This window comes from Rhinolophus hipposideros (genome assembly GCF_964194185.1).
Source record: "Rhinolophus hipposideros genome assembly, chromosome: 1".
Lineage (NCBI taxonomy): Eukaryota > Metazoa > Chordata > Mammalia > Chiroptera > Rhinolophidae > Rhinolophus > Rhinolophus hipposideros.
Genome location: NC_138047.1, coordinates 93,208,543 through 93,227,231, shown reverse-complemented (window position 1 = coordinate 93,227,231; position 18,689 = coordinate 93,208,543). Strand labels below are relative to the sequence as shown.

General features: G+C 35.5%; 1 protein-coding gene and 1 pseudogene across 10 annotated transcripts in view; both read left to right on the top strand.

The window, feature by feature from the left end:
• TBC1D19 (TBC1 domain family member 19) overlaps positions 1-18,689 on the top strand; it is a 118,782-nt gene that overhangs the window by 38,259 nt on the left and 61,834 nt on the right. For all 9 annotated transcript variants that reach the window (XM_081068690.1, XM_081068696.1, XM_081068691.1 and 6 more), the window contains 5 exons: positions 750-824; positions 2,232-2,295; positions 3,159-3,205; positions 5,693-5,803; positions 12,244-12,316. In XM_081068690.1, coding sequence (XP_080924816.1) covers positions 750-824; positions 2,232-2,295; positions 3,159-3,205; positions 5,693-5,803; positions 12,244-12,316 — 370 coding nt within the window. The remainder of the gene's footprint in view (positions 1-749; positions 825-2,231; positions 2,296-3,158; positions 3,206-5,692; positions 5,804-12,243; positions 12,317-18,689) is intronic.
• On the top strand, positions 15,949-18,410 carry LOC308495976 (pantothenate kinase 3-like; annotated as a pseudogene). The gene is made up of 2 exons: positions 15,949-15,952; positions 17,033-18,410. The product of its transcript is annotated as a pantothenate kinase 3-like (transcript).

The following is an 18,689-nucleotide window of genomic DNA, read 5'->3' as shown; positions in this document are numbered from 1 at the left end:
AAAGAGACGCTAGATTAAGCTAGAATAAGATACCTAACAACCAAATATAATGTAATGAATGAGTTTTTAATGGATCCTAGATTTTTAAAATCTGTAAAAGATATATTGGGGATAACTGGAAAATTTTGAATATGGACTAAATATTAGATGATCTGAAATATTATTAATTTTGTGTGTGTGGTAGTGGTATTATGGATATGGAGGAGGTGGTTCTTATTCTTAGAACATTCATGCTAAAGTATTTAGGGCTGAAAAGTCATGTTTGGAAAAATGATAATATAATAGTTTCTATAAAATTTTATTTTTTACTAGGTCATTAGTGTGATTCCTGAGTATCAAACATTTATAAAAGGCTTAAATATAATTTACCTTTTCATTATCTGCTATTTTTTCTTATAATGACTTACTGACACCATATGACTTACTGATTTTTTTTTTTTTATCTATCCCCATTCCCATCCTTCACTAGAATGTCAGTTTTATGGGGACTGAGACTTTCTGTTATTCATGGCTTAATTCACAGCATTAAGGATAGTGTCGGGCACACAGTAGGCAGTAATCAATATTTGTTGACAGAACTAATAAATGAAGATAACCAATCTCAACCAACCTTACCATTTCTGTATAACCATATCTTTAGTGTTTTTAACCAGTGTTTTTTTTTTGTTTGTTTGTTTGTTTTTTTTTTTTTTTTAAATCAGTTTCAGTATTGTTAACCAGAAACAGTAACAGATTGTTCCTTGTTTCAGGGAAGTTGGGAAAAAAGAATTTTGAAGAGTTTAAATAGTATGTGCACTGAACTGAGTATCCCGCTGGCACGAAAGGTACTTTTAACATTTAAGTTCTTTACTGTGAATCAAGCACTAAGAAATAGCATGAAGTTATAACTGTTAGGCAGATTTATCTTTTTTGTTTTTTTTACTAGTATATCACTTTGTTTTGAAACAAATCTGTAAAAGGCCAATTACATGGGTGTATTCTGTATAGATTTCTATTACGTATGCTGTAATGCTTTTTGTAATAAACCTATAACTTGAGAATAAGTAGAAATAAAGGACAGAATCTTCAGTATAGATTATTTAGAAATTTGGCTGCACTTTAAAGATTTTAATTATGTTTAGTCTCCTTACTTTTCTGCTAATTAGCACAATTAACCACATTTTTAAATTAGAGATGGAGTTCAGACACTGTCATCTTGTAATAGCCAATATGGTACCATCTTTATTAACAATCAGTAACAGATTGTTCTGTTAGGGAATTAAAAGAATTATTTGTTATCTCTCTGCAGAACTATTTAGATTGAATAGTATTAGATTTACTTAGGTTTAGTACTCAACATTTGTTTGTCAATCTGGGCTTTGAGGCGGGGAGAGATGAAAAAGGAGAGCAAATCCACTTGAGGAATGTTCTGGATTCTTTACAGCTGCTCACAAGTAGGAGAGAACAAGTTTCTCTTCATTTCATTCTCCCTACCTGATATTTATTCCTTGCTGTTGGACAGAATATAGTGTATGTACTTTGGATAATATTCAAGGACAAGTCACGAAAGACACCAGAAGGATGGTGTAAAAAAGGATAAATTTATATGAAAAACTGTCCAAACATGTAGTATTGGGTACTATACTGTCTTTCATATAGGACCGGGGTGTCCAAACTTTTTTCAACGTTTTTTACCAAGGGCCATATGCGGTAAAATACACAAATAGCCAGGCCACTCACTGGAGGTGAAGTACATATTGCCTCACCTGGTTTAAGTAAACTAAATATATTTTTGGAATTTGCTGCGGGCCAATAAAAAATGGATTGCGGGCCGCAGTTGGCCCGCGGGCCACAGGTTGGACACCCCTGCTATAGGAAGATGATGTTACTGACTCCCAGTCATACTCTCTTGGCCAGTCCCCCTTGCGATGCATTTCTGAGATTGCTGGATGGGGTAAGAGGTGTAGTGTGTGGCTGAGGAGCAGTTTTTCTTAGTCAAAGTTACTGGCCTGTACAGATTATTTACCTTCTTTTCCTGGACTCATTAGCTGAGCCATTGAGACTAGATATAATAGTTAAAAATAATAGTAATTTAAGTGTAATTAAAAAAAAGTTTACCATGTGTAATGAAATTATTTTTTCTTGTGTTACAGTAGCTTATTTAAACCTTTAGATAAGTTATTGATTCTAATTTTTCAGCTACATTGCTAAACTTCACAAAATGAAACCAATTTTTAAATTACCTTTTTTAGAGGCCAGTTGGGGAACAGAAAGAACTTCTCAATAAATGGAATGAAATGGGAACTGATGAACCAGGTATATGAAGGACTTTTTTCAAAATGTGGTAGTGGGGGAAAAATTGCCTTCTTAATTATGGATCCAAAATAACAATATGAACAATTTTTTTGGACAGGTATCAACTTTCCCTTCCCATGAATTTACTGTCATCTGTTTTGTTTGCTTAAACTTGTACTTTGCACTTCAAAAATCCTTAACGTTGGTCAGTGTTCTCCATTCTTTTGAGAACATTTAAATCAATTATACTTTTTTTAAAGCAGCATTTGAAAACATTTTTGTAAAAGTAAATTAAATCATTCCATGGATTTCTTAGACTCCTAGTTAAGGTAAATATTTTTCAAGCTTTAATTACTTTGAGATGTTAAATATAGGTTAAATAGTGAAAAGTTTTAAGACTTTTAAAATGTTTTTAAGAACTTGTTTTGGTCTCTTTAACGTTTAAAATTGAGTCAACCAATTTTATAAACATGTAATGAGTGACAACTACATATAAGGGAGAACAGTTCAATACAACCAGAGGAGCTCACTAAGAATGCATTGCTTGTATTCTACGTGTTTTGAGAATTCTCACGTCCAATTTTTATATTATATTGACATTGTTTTTTTCAATTCAATTGTAAATAATCTATTATAAACTTATGAAAGGGAAACTCTTAATTTCTTCCAGAATATGTCATCTAGGCTGTGAAGGGAAGGACTGTCTTTTTATTTTTATGTTCCCAAGACTTAAGAAAATGTATGACAAATAATCATACTCTACAAATGTTTAAATTAATCTAGCTGCACAGCAACGTATGAAGGAATCATTAACATTTATTATTAGTAAACATTCATATAATGAATTAACTGAAATTTGTTTTAATCTATCTTCTTAATTCTAGATTTAAGCCTTTTTAGACCTGTTTATGCACCTAAGGATTTTCTTGAGGTACGTTCTATTAGTTAAATATATGTATATTAATAAGGGAAAAATGAAAGAAATGATGATGTAAGAATATCTCCAGGCAGAGGAATCTGCATGTAAATAGCCCCTGAGCCACTGGAGCAGTGGAATGACAAGATCAGATTTGTGTTTCGAAAATGTTCTTGGAAAATACATTGGAGTATGGAAAGATTAGAAGCAAGTAAATCAATTAGGAAGATTTTTATTAAAAAATAGTGACTGTGAATAGTGACTGTAGCCTGCTGCCTGGAACATACAGTCTCTCGGTGAATCTTTTCCCTTTTTATTCCCTCTGTTTTAGTAGTCCAGACAATAAACAATGTAAATACAAGCTACGTTAAGTAGCACATTATAAATGACTGGTTAGTATATTCTATCCCATCTTGACTAAGGGTCACTACAAGACTTCCAGGTATCCCTGGAGATGAGCATAGATAGATAACCAGCTGGAAGTTGATCCCAATCTTTAACTGCTGTATCGCCAACACGTGGAACAATGCTTAGCATACACTTGCTCAATGAATAGGTTTTGAATGAATGAATGAATCTTTCACAATTTATTTTTATTTCTTTTCTGAATCTGTTGTCTCTGATACCAGTTTGCCAGCATTAAATGCTGTTAGAAACTATTTCAGGCCTTTTGGAGTTGTAGTCTCCTTTTAACTTTAAAGAGAAGTTATATTGGTTAGAAATTGCCTTTATAGCGATCCCATTATTTCTCTTAGCTTCTTAAAGGTTTCTCCCAAACTCTTTCCTTTTCTAGCACTGAGGGCTGAAATTTCATGTAATTTTTACATGTTACCTTTAACTGTGTTTTCTCCTTGAAAGTCATACATTCTGTTTCCTTAAGGATTGTTGCTGAATTGATCCTTTAGTATTCATGCTAAGATTCTTCTTTAGTTCAAGAACATTCTCTATAATTATTTCCTTAGTTTAGTTTCTGCATTTCTAGTATTTTCTATTGCCCATGTATTCATAATTTCTTTTCCTTTTCTGTTTTTATAAGTTTCCCATGCAATATGATACCTTATTTGTGTAATTAGCGTAAAATTGTGCTGTTCTTTATTAGTCTATGTTTAACATTGTTGATTCTTTGCTAAGCCACTTATTTTTTATTTTTTAAAATTAATTAATTAGTTTATTTTTTTCCTTCTTCCACCTCTCTCCCGCAACTCCAGTTCAAGCCGTTGTTTCTCAGTCTAGTTGTGTAGGGCACAGCAACCTGGCCCATGCTGGTATTATGAGCCTTGCGTTCCCCCTGGCTGAGGGGTCGGTCGCCAGTCATCGGCTGGCCACTCACAGCAGCTCTTGCTGGCTGCCAGCCACGCTGGCCACTGGCCACTCATGGTGGCACATGGTAGCCCACGGCAGCCCACAGCAGCCCGTGGCAGCTCATACATAAGAATTTTTTTTAATTAAAGTTTATTGAAGTGACAATTGTTAGTGAAGTTATGTAGATTTCAGGTGTACAATTCTGTAATTCATCATCTATATCTCACATTGTGTGTTCACCACTCAGAGTCAGTTCTCTTTCCATCACCATATATTGGAAGAAGAAATTTTTAAATAAAATTACTCATCATAACATTATACAGCAATAAACACTACAAGTACTATAATTTTTAAAAACAATATATTATGAACATTTTTTCATATCATTACTTATATTAATTGAGGCATATTACACTGTATATTCTTATATAAATTAATCCTAATTATTTAAATAATTCCCTCTGATGTGGGAATGCTTAAGTTGTTTTGGTGGGATGTTTAAGTTGCATTATGTTCTTCCTTATAAGCAGCACTTCATTAACATTCTTTCTGCACTATTTTTACAAACATCTATATTTCTGTAACTACACTCATAGAAAGGAGATTCCTAGATTAATGGATATGCAAATATCTGACTTTTTTTATCTGCTTAATTTTGAAAAGTATGTAAATGGTCTTTCTTGTTAGCTTGGAATCTGAAAATTTCCTTTTTTTTTTTTCTCCATGTAGGTTTGATTTAGAGGTGATACTCTGCAATATTACTTCATCCTCTTTCTTAAAACATTGTCTGTATTTATTTTTAAAAGGGTTAGAGTTGGTTCTAAAATTTTCCCTGGTAACTTTTATAATCAGGCATTTAAAAAGTTTTTTCTATCACCTTCCCTGGAAAATTATCATAATCAAACAATTTTTATTTTTCCTTACCATCAAAAAGTTTTTCTTTAAAGCTAAATTCCTAACTTTTTAGTTTTATATGGTAGATTATCAGTTGGACTACTAAGCCATCCTAATTAAAGCGTGTTTATGGCATTTTTACATTTTAATATAATTTTACAGTATTTTAGAATGTCACTAGAGTATATGCATAACCCCAGATAGTTTTTAATTTTGTGGTGATACAACAAGAATATGACTGCCAATTTTATAAGTGTAGACATCCTATAAAGAAACTAATTAATTTTGTTGGATTTGTTTTTAAAGGTATTAATTAATCTTCGCAACCCAAATTATGAAAATGGTGATTCTCTTAGTTTCAGGACTCATTTGGGTTTAATTCAAGTTCCTCTGAAAGTAAAAGACATCCCTGAATTGGTAAGTATAGGCATCTAAAAACCAATGAGCATATTTTAGAAAACAATCATTAGAAAAATATTTTGGTGCAGCATATATCTAACCAATAGGGCCATCTGCTAAATAAATAAATAAATTGCATAGTTTCTTTTTTATTGTAAATGTGTCATATAGAGAGTGAGTTGCTCTGCTAGTGGGATTAAAGATGAGCTGACATTGACCTATAAATGCTTTCGCTTATTCCTCATTTTACTAAACAGCATAGATTTATAAGACAGCTTGTTGGGGTTCAAGTGCCTGATGTATGTCTATAAAATGGATTGAAACACATTGTGAATTTCATAATTTTTTTTTAAAGATACACATTTTTTAATTCAGCCAACCTTTATTAAGCTCCCAACATGGTGAGGCACTGAGGGAGATAAGGGAAAGTAAGGAGAGAAATCAGTTGATTGTCTTTCAGCTCCAAATCTACCTTTTTCTGCTTTGCTGTGTTATACTGGAACTGGACCTTATAAACTCTCTTTTGCCACCTGGCCTCGTATTAGGCTTTGTTACAAGGGTTCTGCACGGACCCTGCAGGATCATTATAGCAGGAGAAAGAGGCTTCCTTTCCTGGTTCCCTTGGGTGGGAACCAGCTGATCGGCACGCAGAGGACCCAGTAGCACTCACCTGGGAAGCCCGTAACCAACCAGCACTGGCCTGTACCCTCTGGCAAGTTTCGTCACCACCTCTGGTCTGCATGTTCCTGTGGCAACCACTCCATCACCATAGAGATCTGAATCTCAGTCTTGAGGGCAGGGAAGGAGACGCTTTCCTGGATTCTTTGTCCCTTCTTGATTTGCTGTCCTTCAGCCTAGAAGTCATCGTTGCTTTCTGTATTTGCTAATTCTATTTTTTCCTGTTCACCTTTCTGGTATGGTTTCTATTTCCTGATTGAACACTGACTGATACAAGAAGCAAGATGATTTTTTACATAGGACTTTGGAAAGCTCAAGAGTTGCAGACCCCACATGTTATACAAGGCCATGCTGAGCCATGGGGCTGAATGTGGAGATTGTATGAAAGTCTGTATCAGGAGGGGTGAGACATGCCCCAGACTGCTCCTCCCCATCGGAGGCCAGAGGCATGTTCATTAGAGAAACAGTCAGAAGGGATAAGAACTCAGAGACCTCAGATACAAAGCAAGACAGGAATGAGGCACTGTATGGAAAAACAGAGGAATTAAGTGAAAGTTAATCGAATGGTGAGATGAATTCCCTCATCCCTTACCACCACTACTATGCTTTCCCGGTTCTCTTCTTCCTCATCCTCCGCCAGAGAAGAGACTAAGAGAGCTGTGAAGAACCCTCTCAAACAAGGTAGCTGGCTGGCTATCAAATTGCCTCACAGTGAAGCCCACCACACTCTACTCCCAATCCTTGCAGACGGATCTGCCAGTCAGATTTTTATTGCCTCCATCATAAATGACCAGCCTGGGATCTACGGATACTTGAAATCTGCCAATTTGAAAGGCAGCAACCAAAACTAAGACAAACAGGTGAAAAAATAATAATAATAGCAAAAATAGCCAATGTATGGAATGAGCACTTACGACCACTAATAGTTGTTTCAGGTTTGAATTACATTCACATTCACAAGATACAATAGGCCATAACCTGTCACCAGGTTCACTTAGATTTATAGAGTGATACAGAACAGAAAACAGAGCATGGCAGTATATCAGCATGCCATTATCAGATAGATCTTCACTGGAAATCCTTACATCCAACCAGATGCTACTTCTTAGCCCCCACAAGGATTGCATCCAATTGGAGGTGACAGGGTTACACAAGGAAGTCTCATATACAGTGATAACTTGATAATGATTCTTGCAGTGCACATGAACACAGCTTCCAAGTACTCTCAAGGGATACAACAGCAGGCAGCTAAGTCCTGTGTTTTCCAGTAGATTTTTTATAATCCACTCATAGTCTTCCATTTCAGATGTAATTTACCAGTCAAGTGTCAAGCATCATATTTTTTTTCAGTAAATGAGATTGCTTAGTAGTATAGCTGGCTCTCTTTAATTGTATTAAAATAACAAAATATGAGAATGGAAAAGAGCTTTTAGGAATAAAAAATATGGTATGCAAAAAAAAAGAAAATCAGTAGAAGAGTTAAAAACAAAGCCAAGGAAATCTGTCAGAAGACCCAGCAAAAGAAAAAAGCCAAAAAGATGAAAAATAAGAGAGAAATGGTATTTTTTTTGTTTTTTTTAATGAGAAGATCAATCCAGGAGAGCTAACATCTGACCAGTCGGAGTTCCAGAAAGAGAAAACAGATAAGGGAATTATTAAAATTTCCAAGGACTGAAAGACAGAAACCTCCACTATGAAAAGGCCCACCTAGTACCCAACACCGTGGATAAAAGAAGACCCATAGCAAGGCACCTGAAAAGACTAAAAACTTTTCGTAGAAGAAAAACTGAGTACATGTCTAAGTATCAGGAGTCAGAGTGGCATCTGATTTCTCAGCAGCAGGACTGGAAGCCAGAAGATTTTGAAGTCATGCCTCTAAAAATCCAAATGATTTCAAGCCTAGAATACTGTATGTAATTAACAGTCCGTCAAATGTGAAGTTGGAGGAGACATTTTCAGATGTACGTGATCTAAAGTATTTACTCTCATTCAGGGAGCTGTTGGTAGAAGTGACCCCCCAACAAGGCCATAAACAAAAAGAGCAAATAGAGGACCAAGGAAACAGGATTTCAACCTAAGAGAACCATTTCCAGAATGATAATGGAGAGAAAGAAGCTCCAGGACACAGGCTGTGCACAGCGATTCCAGATTGGAGCAGGAGATTGGAGGGTTCCAGGATGAAAGTCTGCAAGAAAAACACCAAAAGTCCAGATGATCAGACAGGTTTGACCATAGGCAAAATTATATTGAGGAGGGTGTTTTCAAAGTTGTTTCAGGGTGTAAGAAGTATATGATTAGAGAAAATTGTCTAAGTGAAAAATGGTTTAATTATGAACTGAACAAAGTGAAGTACAAGAAAGGAAACACATTTATAGCATATGATGTGGCTCAGCAGTGAATAATATTTAAATGGTCATAATAATGCAAACTCAATATTGATGTATAATTATATTGGAATGATGGAGAAAGGAAAAGAGAAGTACATGAGCTAAAATCCTCATTTAACATAAAAATCAATAGCTATCTGAAACTGGTATAGATTTCTATACCAGAAAGAAAGCTGAAAGTGATTTTCCCTGGATTCTGGGTCAGTTATGAGTGAATGTGTGTATGTTTTGTTGGGGAGAAGTGTGTAAGATAGGGAACTGCCATTTTGTTATTGTCACAAGTCTTTTAGCCTATTTGACTTCTTAAACTACTTGCTGCATGTAGAGACAGTATAGCATGATGGTGAGATGATTAGATTCTGAAGCCAACTAACCTGGGTTTAAATTCTTGCTCTGCCACTTACTGGCTGTGTGACCTTCAGCAAGTTTTCTTGACCTTGAGCCTTAGTTTACTTTTTTGTAAAGTTGGAATAATAGCATCTCAGAGAAGTGTTGTGCAGATCAATAAGTTAAGATCGAAGTTATGGGTTGAATTGTGTCCCCCCAAAAAGATATGTTGAGTTCCTAACCTCCAGTACCTGTGAATGTGACCTCATTTGGAAACAGTCTGTGCCGATGCAAGTTAAGATGATGATTTCGAGACAAGGAGAATGTCATAGGACAATGAAGGCAGAGACTGGAGTGACGATGCAGCTCTATAAGCCAAGGGACACCCAAGATTGCCAGCAACACCAGCGCTGAGAGAGAGGCGTGGAGCAGACTCTCCCTAGAGCCTTCAGGAGAGCATGGCCCCTTCACACCTTGGTTTTGGACTTCTGGCCTTCAGAGCTGCGAGAGCAAATTTCTGTTGTTTAAGCCACCCTGTTAGGGGAACATAGTAAGCAGCATGTAACTGTTCACTATAACTACTCACTATAACTTAACTTGATAACAAGTTAAGTTTTAAGAAGTTATCTTTTAAAAGTGTTAAAAGTCTTATATTAGTAGTGGTTTGTACAAAACGCTGGTTTTGTACAAAAGAGGAAATGGCAGATTCTTCTCCTGGAAGTGGTGGGAAGTCTTCTCCGAGGTACTGCTATCTGCACAAGTTTGAAGGATTTCCAGTAAAGAAGCAGGGAAAGTTGATAATATATGAAAACCATGTGTGTGAGTGGGACTAATTGTGTCTTCTGTCTGTCTGAGGGGTCCTGGAGCTGATGTGGATTCATCCTTAGTTATTGGCACAAAATAGCCTGTGACTAATTTTCAAGAAACTGGCTATACTATGAGTATGGTTAGATCCTTCTCTTCCTGTGGTCATTAGGCATAGTTGTTCCCACCTTCACTGAACCACATGGCCTGGAGATGTGATGATTCTGGCTCCAGAATGCATGGTTTATCTGTGACCCTGGTCTGTCTAGATGAACTTGGTGAGGCTCAGTGAGTCTTGTGATTCTATAATGGATGGCCTTTAAACCTAGTTCACAATGGTATATAGACGTATACAAGTTAAAAGGAAATTTCTTAATACTGAAATATATTAACTGTAAAGTGACGTTGCTGAATAATTCCTGTTTGCTAATTCAGTCATGTGGAGGCAGCAGATTGGAACTAAAGTTCAGTAGTGTGGTTTAATATTTATTGAGCCCTCTCTTATGTGCCACTTAGCACTATGCTAACTACTGGGGGTGCAAATGTGTATGAGGCAGTCCCCCTCTTCCAAGAGCTTCAGGATAGTGGGGAGATGGATATTAAAAATCATCATGTCACTGTGATGTGATTATATGCTTTGGTAGAGGTTGACAGAAGGTAATACATGTGCATAGAGAATTGCTTAAATCAGCCTGGAATATCAAAGATGTCCTAGAAGGCATTGTGTCTTGGGTGAGTTTTGAAGGAAGTCTAAGATTAGGGCCCAGGTCTATTGATGTTGAGTAAAATATAGTCCAGAGCAGTGAAATAGAAAATGGATGTTCAGAGTTGTTTATGTTCCTAACATGTCTTAGCATGAGTCTAATTCTCCATTGTGAGTATAGAACCTAATATTTATTGGACTTAAGTCCCTCTATAGTACGAAGGTCAAATTTATTAAAAAATCAAATACATTATTAAGTCTAATGATTTCAATGAAGGATGAGTTTTAAATAAATGGAAGACAGTGCTTGAGAATGGAAGAATTAACATTAAATTTTACCTCTTTAGTTGTTAAAAATTAGTAACTTACGATGCAGTGCTTTTTTAAAACATAGACAAAAATAAAGTTTAGTTAAAAATTGAAATATAATGGCAGTTATTTAAAATCAATACAAAATGAAATGTGCGTACATATTAGGCTGAATAACTGTCTTGTGAGGGACATTAATAAATTACTAACTTAAATAATAATAGATAATTTGGAAAGATTAAAACTAATTCCATTTTTTTAAGGAGAAGGAAGTTTGGTTTTAGCAATTAGAATAGTGACAAAACACTGAGGCAAATATTAATAGAAATATTTAATTACTTAGGAAAGAAAAATAATATCAATAAAATGGGGTTGTTATATATTTTCAGTAACAAACAAACATGATTACTTCCCCTAGACATTACTAGATAAGTAGAGGAAGTCTGGAGAATAAATCTAATTTATTTGTATTTTAGCAGAGCACTTGATGGTCTAATTTTACTTAAAAATTAATTTATGTTGTTTTTGATATTTGCAGTGTTTAGTTGACTAAGAGCTGACTGAAGTACAGTAGCATAGAAAGTAGAGATGCAGAATTGTGTTGGTAATTGTAGACAATGATTACTAGAAGATAAAATTGACAATTCCTGCATATATTGTGTGTATATTTGTGTTTCAGGAAAGATTTGAATGTTAATAGTTCTTTACTCAAAGGATAATTATAATTCCTCACTTTACTGATTAGCCTATTACCTAAAAAAGGCAAAATCAAGAACTACTTTAAAAACAGTTTTTTAAAAAAACATTGGCATCACTCATATTGGTCAGAAGGCGTCAAAGTAAAACTTTTTCTTAGAAGAAATTAGGAGAAAGAAAAATACTATTAAAGGCTCTACATTTGGAAAAATATTCTGTGTTTCTTTTCCCAATATATATAACTTTTTCCTAAAAGCTTTTGTCTTTTCTATTCATGTTTATCTCACATGAAAATAATAAATGTTACATAGCAATACTTACAATAAAAAAGAATTATAGTTGTTCTGCTCCTTAATTTTGAGCTAGTGTGTTACTATTTAAATGTTCAATAATGTCATTTTCTTTTTTAGATATTTGAATGAAGCAAAGATTTGTTTTACATTGTGATTTTTATTTACACTGACATTTAGGTGAAGGTGATTTTTTTTTTTTAATGATGTATAGCAAAGTCTGAGATGTACGTTAACATTAACACTATGTGTGTTGTTTTTCAGAAAGAATTCTTTGTAGAACTTGGCTTAACTACAGGACAACTGGGTATAGACGATTCCACACAAGTGCCTCCTGGTTAGTATTTCACCCATATGGCATATGATTCATGGTAAATGAGAGTGAGGTGAAGGTTGATCTTGTCATCTCCAAATTAATCTAGTAACTTTCTTATGTCTGAAAACTAAGCATGCTTTTTGCCTTTCCTTGGTTACTCTTAATTATCAAACAGAACCCTGTATGTTGTAATTATCAGAGTTCAATTAGATCTTGTTTTTTTATTTGAAGATCTTTAAAATAATGTTGAAAAGTCATTGTACATACATAAGTAATTTTGTTGGCAAAATCTTCATTGGCAACACTCAGATTTCCCTTTACTGGCCATCAATATCTATTTTTATTATTTTACATATTACCAAACTAAGCTAACATGACATTCTACTTTGAATAAACTTAGCCTTTAAAATTAGGGTCTTTTAAACTTTATCCATCCAAAAAACTTCCCTGACTTTTCTTTTTTGTCATAAATACATTGCGTTTTTCATAAAAAACAGATTGATATTGAGGTGTAATAAAAAGAAAGTAAAAATTGACTTAAAATATGGGAGGCCTATGTTGTACTAGAAATAATACTAGACAGGAGTCAGGAAACTTTTAGTCTTTCATCTGCCGCTGGCCAGCTGTGTGTTGTGGACAAGTCGTTTTATGTCTCTGCGCTTGTTTCTTCCTCTATAAAATAAAGAAGTTGGGTATTTATTGTTCTTAATAATAATAAACATAATAATAAACAATTACTGAGCATGTACTATGTGTTATATGTGTATTATCTCATTTTAACCTCTCAGCAATCTAGAAGGTATGTTATTACCACTTTTAAAACTTTATTAATATGAGGTGTGATCAAACAATACAGTGAATGTTTAAATAAAAAAATTTATTCCAGTAAAAGACACATTGCCATTAATCCCCCCAAAAAACTCCCCCTCACTTTGAACACACTTATCCTATCATTCTTGCCACTTTCTGAAGCAGTTCTGGAAGTCCTCTTTCATGAGTGTCTTTACTTCATCCTCCATCATGACAATGCTCCATGTCACACATCACTTCTGCTATGGCAATTTCTGACAAATTAAAAACATTATGGTGTACTTTCATCCACCTTATTCAGCAGATCTGACACCATGTGACTTCTGGCCTTCCCCAAAGTCAAAATGACCATGAAAGGTAAATATTTTGAATTGATTCAGGTCATCGAGGCAGCCGTGACAGTGCAACTAAAGACACTCATGAAAGAGGACTTCCAGAACTGCTTCAAAAATGGCAAAAACAATGGGAGAAGAGTGTCTGAAGCAAGGAGGAGTATTTTGAAGGGGATTAATGGCAATGTGTTTTTTACTGTATTTTAAAAAAAAATTTAATTTTTTTTAAAATTTAAGCATTCGCCATATTTTGTGATCACACCTCATATATAATACATATGGAAAAGTATATATATATATGTGCATATATATATATATCATGAGAGAATGGCTCAATGAGTTTTTATGAATTGTATTTTTATGAATTGTATACACACAGATCAATAAATTGAAGCCCCCTGTTAACCTCTTTCAATCTTTATCATCGTGTCAAAGATAAGCACTATTCTGATTTCCACCAGCATAGATTAGCTTTGACAATTCTATTAATTAAAACATACAGAAGTATGTACTCTTTGATGTTTGACTTTCTTTGTTCAACATTATCTTTGTGAAATTCAGCCATATTGCTATATTTATAAATCTGGATTTTTTACTCATAGACACAGACAATAATTTAGAGGTTACCAGAGGGTAAGGGGGTGGGGGGTGGGTGATGAGGCTAAGGGGGATCAAATATATGGTGATGGAAGGAGAACTGACTCTGGGTGGTGAACACACAATGGGATTTATAGATGATGTAATACAGAATTGTACACCTGAAATCTATGTAAATTTACTAACAATTGTCACCCCAATAAATTAAAAAAAAAAAAAGAAAAAACATCTGTTTTTTTTTACAGTATAGTGTTCCATTGTATCAGTATAGTGTTCCATTGTATCAGTATAGTGTTCCATTGTACAGTATAGTGTTCCATTGTATCAATATAGCACACTTATTTACCCATTCCATTGTAGGTGGGTATTTGGGAAGTTTCAAGTTTGGGGCTATTCCAAATAAGGCTGCTAAGAACATTCTAGTATGTGTCTTTTGGTAAATACATGTATACCCGTCTGGGAATGCAATATCTTGGTCCTAGGGTTTGCATTAAGTTCACCGTTAGTAGGTAACGGCTAAAGAATTTTTAAAAGTGGTAGTAGCAGTTTACACTTCCACGAGCAATGTTTAAGAGTAGTGGTTGCTCTTTATGCTTGTTAATGCTGGCTGTCTCCCATCTTCTTTGCCTTAGTCATCTTGGTTGCACAGAGTGGTATTGCATTATGTTTTACATGATACCAGTAGAAGTGTTACCAACATTTTAAAGTTGAAGTTGTGGAGATGTTAAGTAACTTGTTCAAAGTCAGAAAACTAGTAAGCGGTGGAACCAAGATTCAAAACTAAGCAGTCTGCCTTCATGAATGGGAATTGGTGTCTTTGTAAAAAGATATCCAACAGATCCCTAGCCCCTTCCACAGCGAGACGTCAGTAGTGTACCACCTGAAAGATGGCCCTCACCAGAACCCGACTATATTGGCACCCTGATCTTGGACTTCTAGCCTCCAGAACTGTGAGGAATAATTTTATGTTGTTTACACGTAAACTACCCAGTCTGGGTATTTTGTTATAGCAGCTGGGAACTAAGACAACTATCTTCTACTTCTGTATGATAGCTGTACATATCTAACAAAAGGAAAAGAGAATAGTAATATACCTTGAATGATATTGATGTGTTTCACTTTTGAAATAATCCTAAGCAGTGTTTTAAATTATTCTAAACCTTATAATAGCTATGCTTTAGAAAACCTATTTATTATTCCTTAGAGTACAGTTCTTTTTTCTTTGATTCACTCATAATATAACAAATATGTGTAAGACCCTGCTAAGGGCCAGGGACTAGTGAATACATAGATACGATATAATCTTTGCTTTTAGGGAAGACATAGTAGAAAATAAGTTTCAGATAAGAATTGGTATGGTACTTGCTATTATTATATGCAAAGGGCAACTGGGATAGAGTAAAGAGCACCTAAGCCTGCCTGGAGGAGGTTGATAATATCTTTAATTTATGCAGTCATTTTTGTTCTCCCTACTTCTCAAAGTGTTTGTGTTTGTCTAGAAGGAAGTTTTATATTTAGGATTAAGTTTAAGTGTGACTTAAGGAACTATATCCTTTTTACTCATCTTTACAAACCTGTGTTACCTATGTTTTATCAATACTTTTATATAATTTTTATATTTGAAGTGCATTCCTCACTCACTTACCAGCTGTTGTATAAAGGTCAGGCGAAAAGTCCTTACCTTTGTAATACAGAATCTTTATTTTAAATACACACACACACACACACACATACACACACACACACACACACACACACTTACTACGGAAACCGTTTATAAGACCCATGATAAAAGGGGAGCAGGATTTGCATTCTTTCATAAGGCTTTATGATGAAGGGGGGGTGTCATAATCTGATACTATTGTCTGAATATACATAATAATGAATCTTATTAGGTATGGGTTCTTATTAGGTATGGGTAAATAGATTTTCTACAGCTTATTATTTCTAAAAGAAAAAAACCATCTCCAGTTGGCCCAGCATTTCCTGAAGTGTGTTGCATGATGCATTCACCCAATGGCCTGTGGAAAAGACCTTGTTGTCAAATAAGGTTTGGGAAGGGCTGTGGCATATACCTTTTAAAAACATGCAGTGTGTGTTACTAGCTTAAAGACTATGAGACTAAGGGAACTTTTAGCTCAGCATCTCGTAAACTCATTTTACCAGAGAACTTTTTGTTTCCAAACAAGACCTATTAATATAACATAGACGCATCTATTAGCACAGTGGTTCTCAGAACATCCTTTGAGAAACACAGGTTACAGTTTGGAAATTCTGGTTCTGACCTCTTTGGGTTTCTTATTCTTGGACTAGAAAATAGCACTTACCATGTTTCCCCGAAAATAAGATCTAACCAGAAAGTAAGCCCTAGCATGATTTTTCAGGATGCTTGTAATATACAATAAGCCCTACCATATTTCCCCCAAAATAAGACCTGCTCTTATATTAATTTTTGCTTCAAAAGACACTTCAGGGCTTATTTTATATTACGAGCATCCTGAAAAATCATGCTAGTGCTTATTTTTCCGGTTAGGACTTATTTTTGGGGAAACACGATAGAAAGCAAAATCATTGTATTTCATGTAATTGAATAGTTACTTTCGGTAAAGAAGTCTTTTCCTTTTTATTTCATACTACTTTCAGTGATAAAACACTATTATCATCTACTTTATAAGAGACATGAATTTACTGACAACTTTTGATTCTTTGGTTACTGAGTCTCAGCAATTATAGCTAATTAAAGTGAAACTGGTAGTTATTTTATATGCTGTCTTTGAAATAAATATATTCAAATACTTTAGTGATGGGAAATGATTATATGTTGTCAGGGCCCAAACATATAATCATTTGTTTACTTGGTCATTATATACTCTGCTCAACTACCTAATTCAGAGCCATTCAGAGTAGAATAAACTAAAAAAAAATAGGGTACTCTGGTTCAGATATTCTATTTAGTAAAATCAGCTTCACGGATAATTTTTTAAATCTAAAAAGTTAGGGTCCTGGCCGCCCCTCACGGGGGTGGAGGACGGGCCCAAAGGCTGGACCTCACGTGAGGCGCCACTGCCTGTCCCTCCGGGCAGAGGGAGCAGCCCTCCAGGCCTGCGCACTGCCCAGCCACCTCAGGAGTCGCCAACACTGCCCCCCTGCACCAAGCCCACGCTGCCCCTCACTCGTCAGTCTGTCGCCATAAAGATCAAGGATGCCGAGAAACCCTCTTTCCCATGCTTTGGCATGGACGTTGGGAGAACTCGCATGTTTTGAACCTATTGATATCACAGCAGAGGAAGAGCAAGAACCTGAGAGCTTGAGAAGTATTCAGAAATATTTGACTTCTAATGTAGTATATGGATCCACTGGTATTCGGGATGTATACCTTGAACTAAAGGATTTAACACTTCTTGGATAAAGAGGGAACTTGCACTTTATCAGATGTCCTACCCAGGACCTGCCTACTTTTGTTCAAACGGGAAGACATAAATGCTTCCCAACACTGGGCATGATGCTATGTGCTACAGGAGGTGATGCTTACAAGTCTGAAAAAGATTTTTGTACAGTTGGAAATCTCTATCTGCACAAACTGGATGAACTTGACTGCCTTGTAAAGGGCTTGCTATATATAGATTCTGTCAGTTTCCGTGGACAAGCAGAGCGCTATTATTTTGCTAATGCCTCGGAAGCTGAGCGAGGCCAAAAGATGCCTTTTAACCTGGATAGCCCCTGTCCACTGCTGGGCTCCCGGGTCAGCATTTTAGCAGTCCATTCCAAAGACAACTATAAACGAGTAACTGGGACAAGCCTTGGAGGGGGTACCTTTCTGGGCTTCCACGGTTTGACTGGCTGTGAAAGTTTTGAAGAGGCTCTTGACATGGCAACCAAAGGTGATAGCACGGAAGCTGACAAGCTGGTCTGTGATGTTTATGGAGGAGATTGTAAAAGATTTGGTCTGCCAGGTTGGGCTGCAGTGTCTAGCTTTGGGAATGTGATTTATAAGGAAAAGCAAGAATTTGTTAGTAAAGAAGATCTAACAAGAGCTCCTTTAGTGACTATCACTAATAACATTGGTTCTGTGGCATGAATGTGTGCTGTTAATGAGAAAATAAACAGTTGTCTTCGTTGGAAACTTTTTACATGTTGGTACTCTCTCAGTGAAACTTTTGGCATATGCACTGGATTATTGGTCAAAAGGTCAACTGAAAGCATTGTTTCTAGAGCATGAGGGATACTTTGGAGCAGTTGTCACACTTCTTGCTCTGCCAAAGTTAGCTAAAGTGTCAGGTTTCTCTCTGCTAATAAATGTCATCCAAGAGGTACTGAAAACCAGAGGCATTATTACTGCCTTATTTGTCACTGGGAACCAAAGGATAAAAAAGTAGCACTATTCGTGTTGATTTTTAAATGTCAAAATGGTAAGCTGCTAAATGTTGCCGTATTAAAGGAGAGAACTGGCAACAGGTGAAGTATTTCTAATTGAAATTCTTTCCCTTCTGTGTATAGCAGGTGTTAAATCCTTAAATGCAATACAGCCTCTGATTTTTGAGCTTTCTCTCAAAAAAGATTTTCCATTTATTTTATGGGGCCAACTTGACAGTACTGTATGCTCAAACACAAATCTTAACAACCTCAGAAATGTTTAGCTCATAAAAATGATTGAT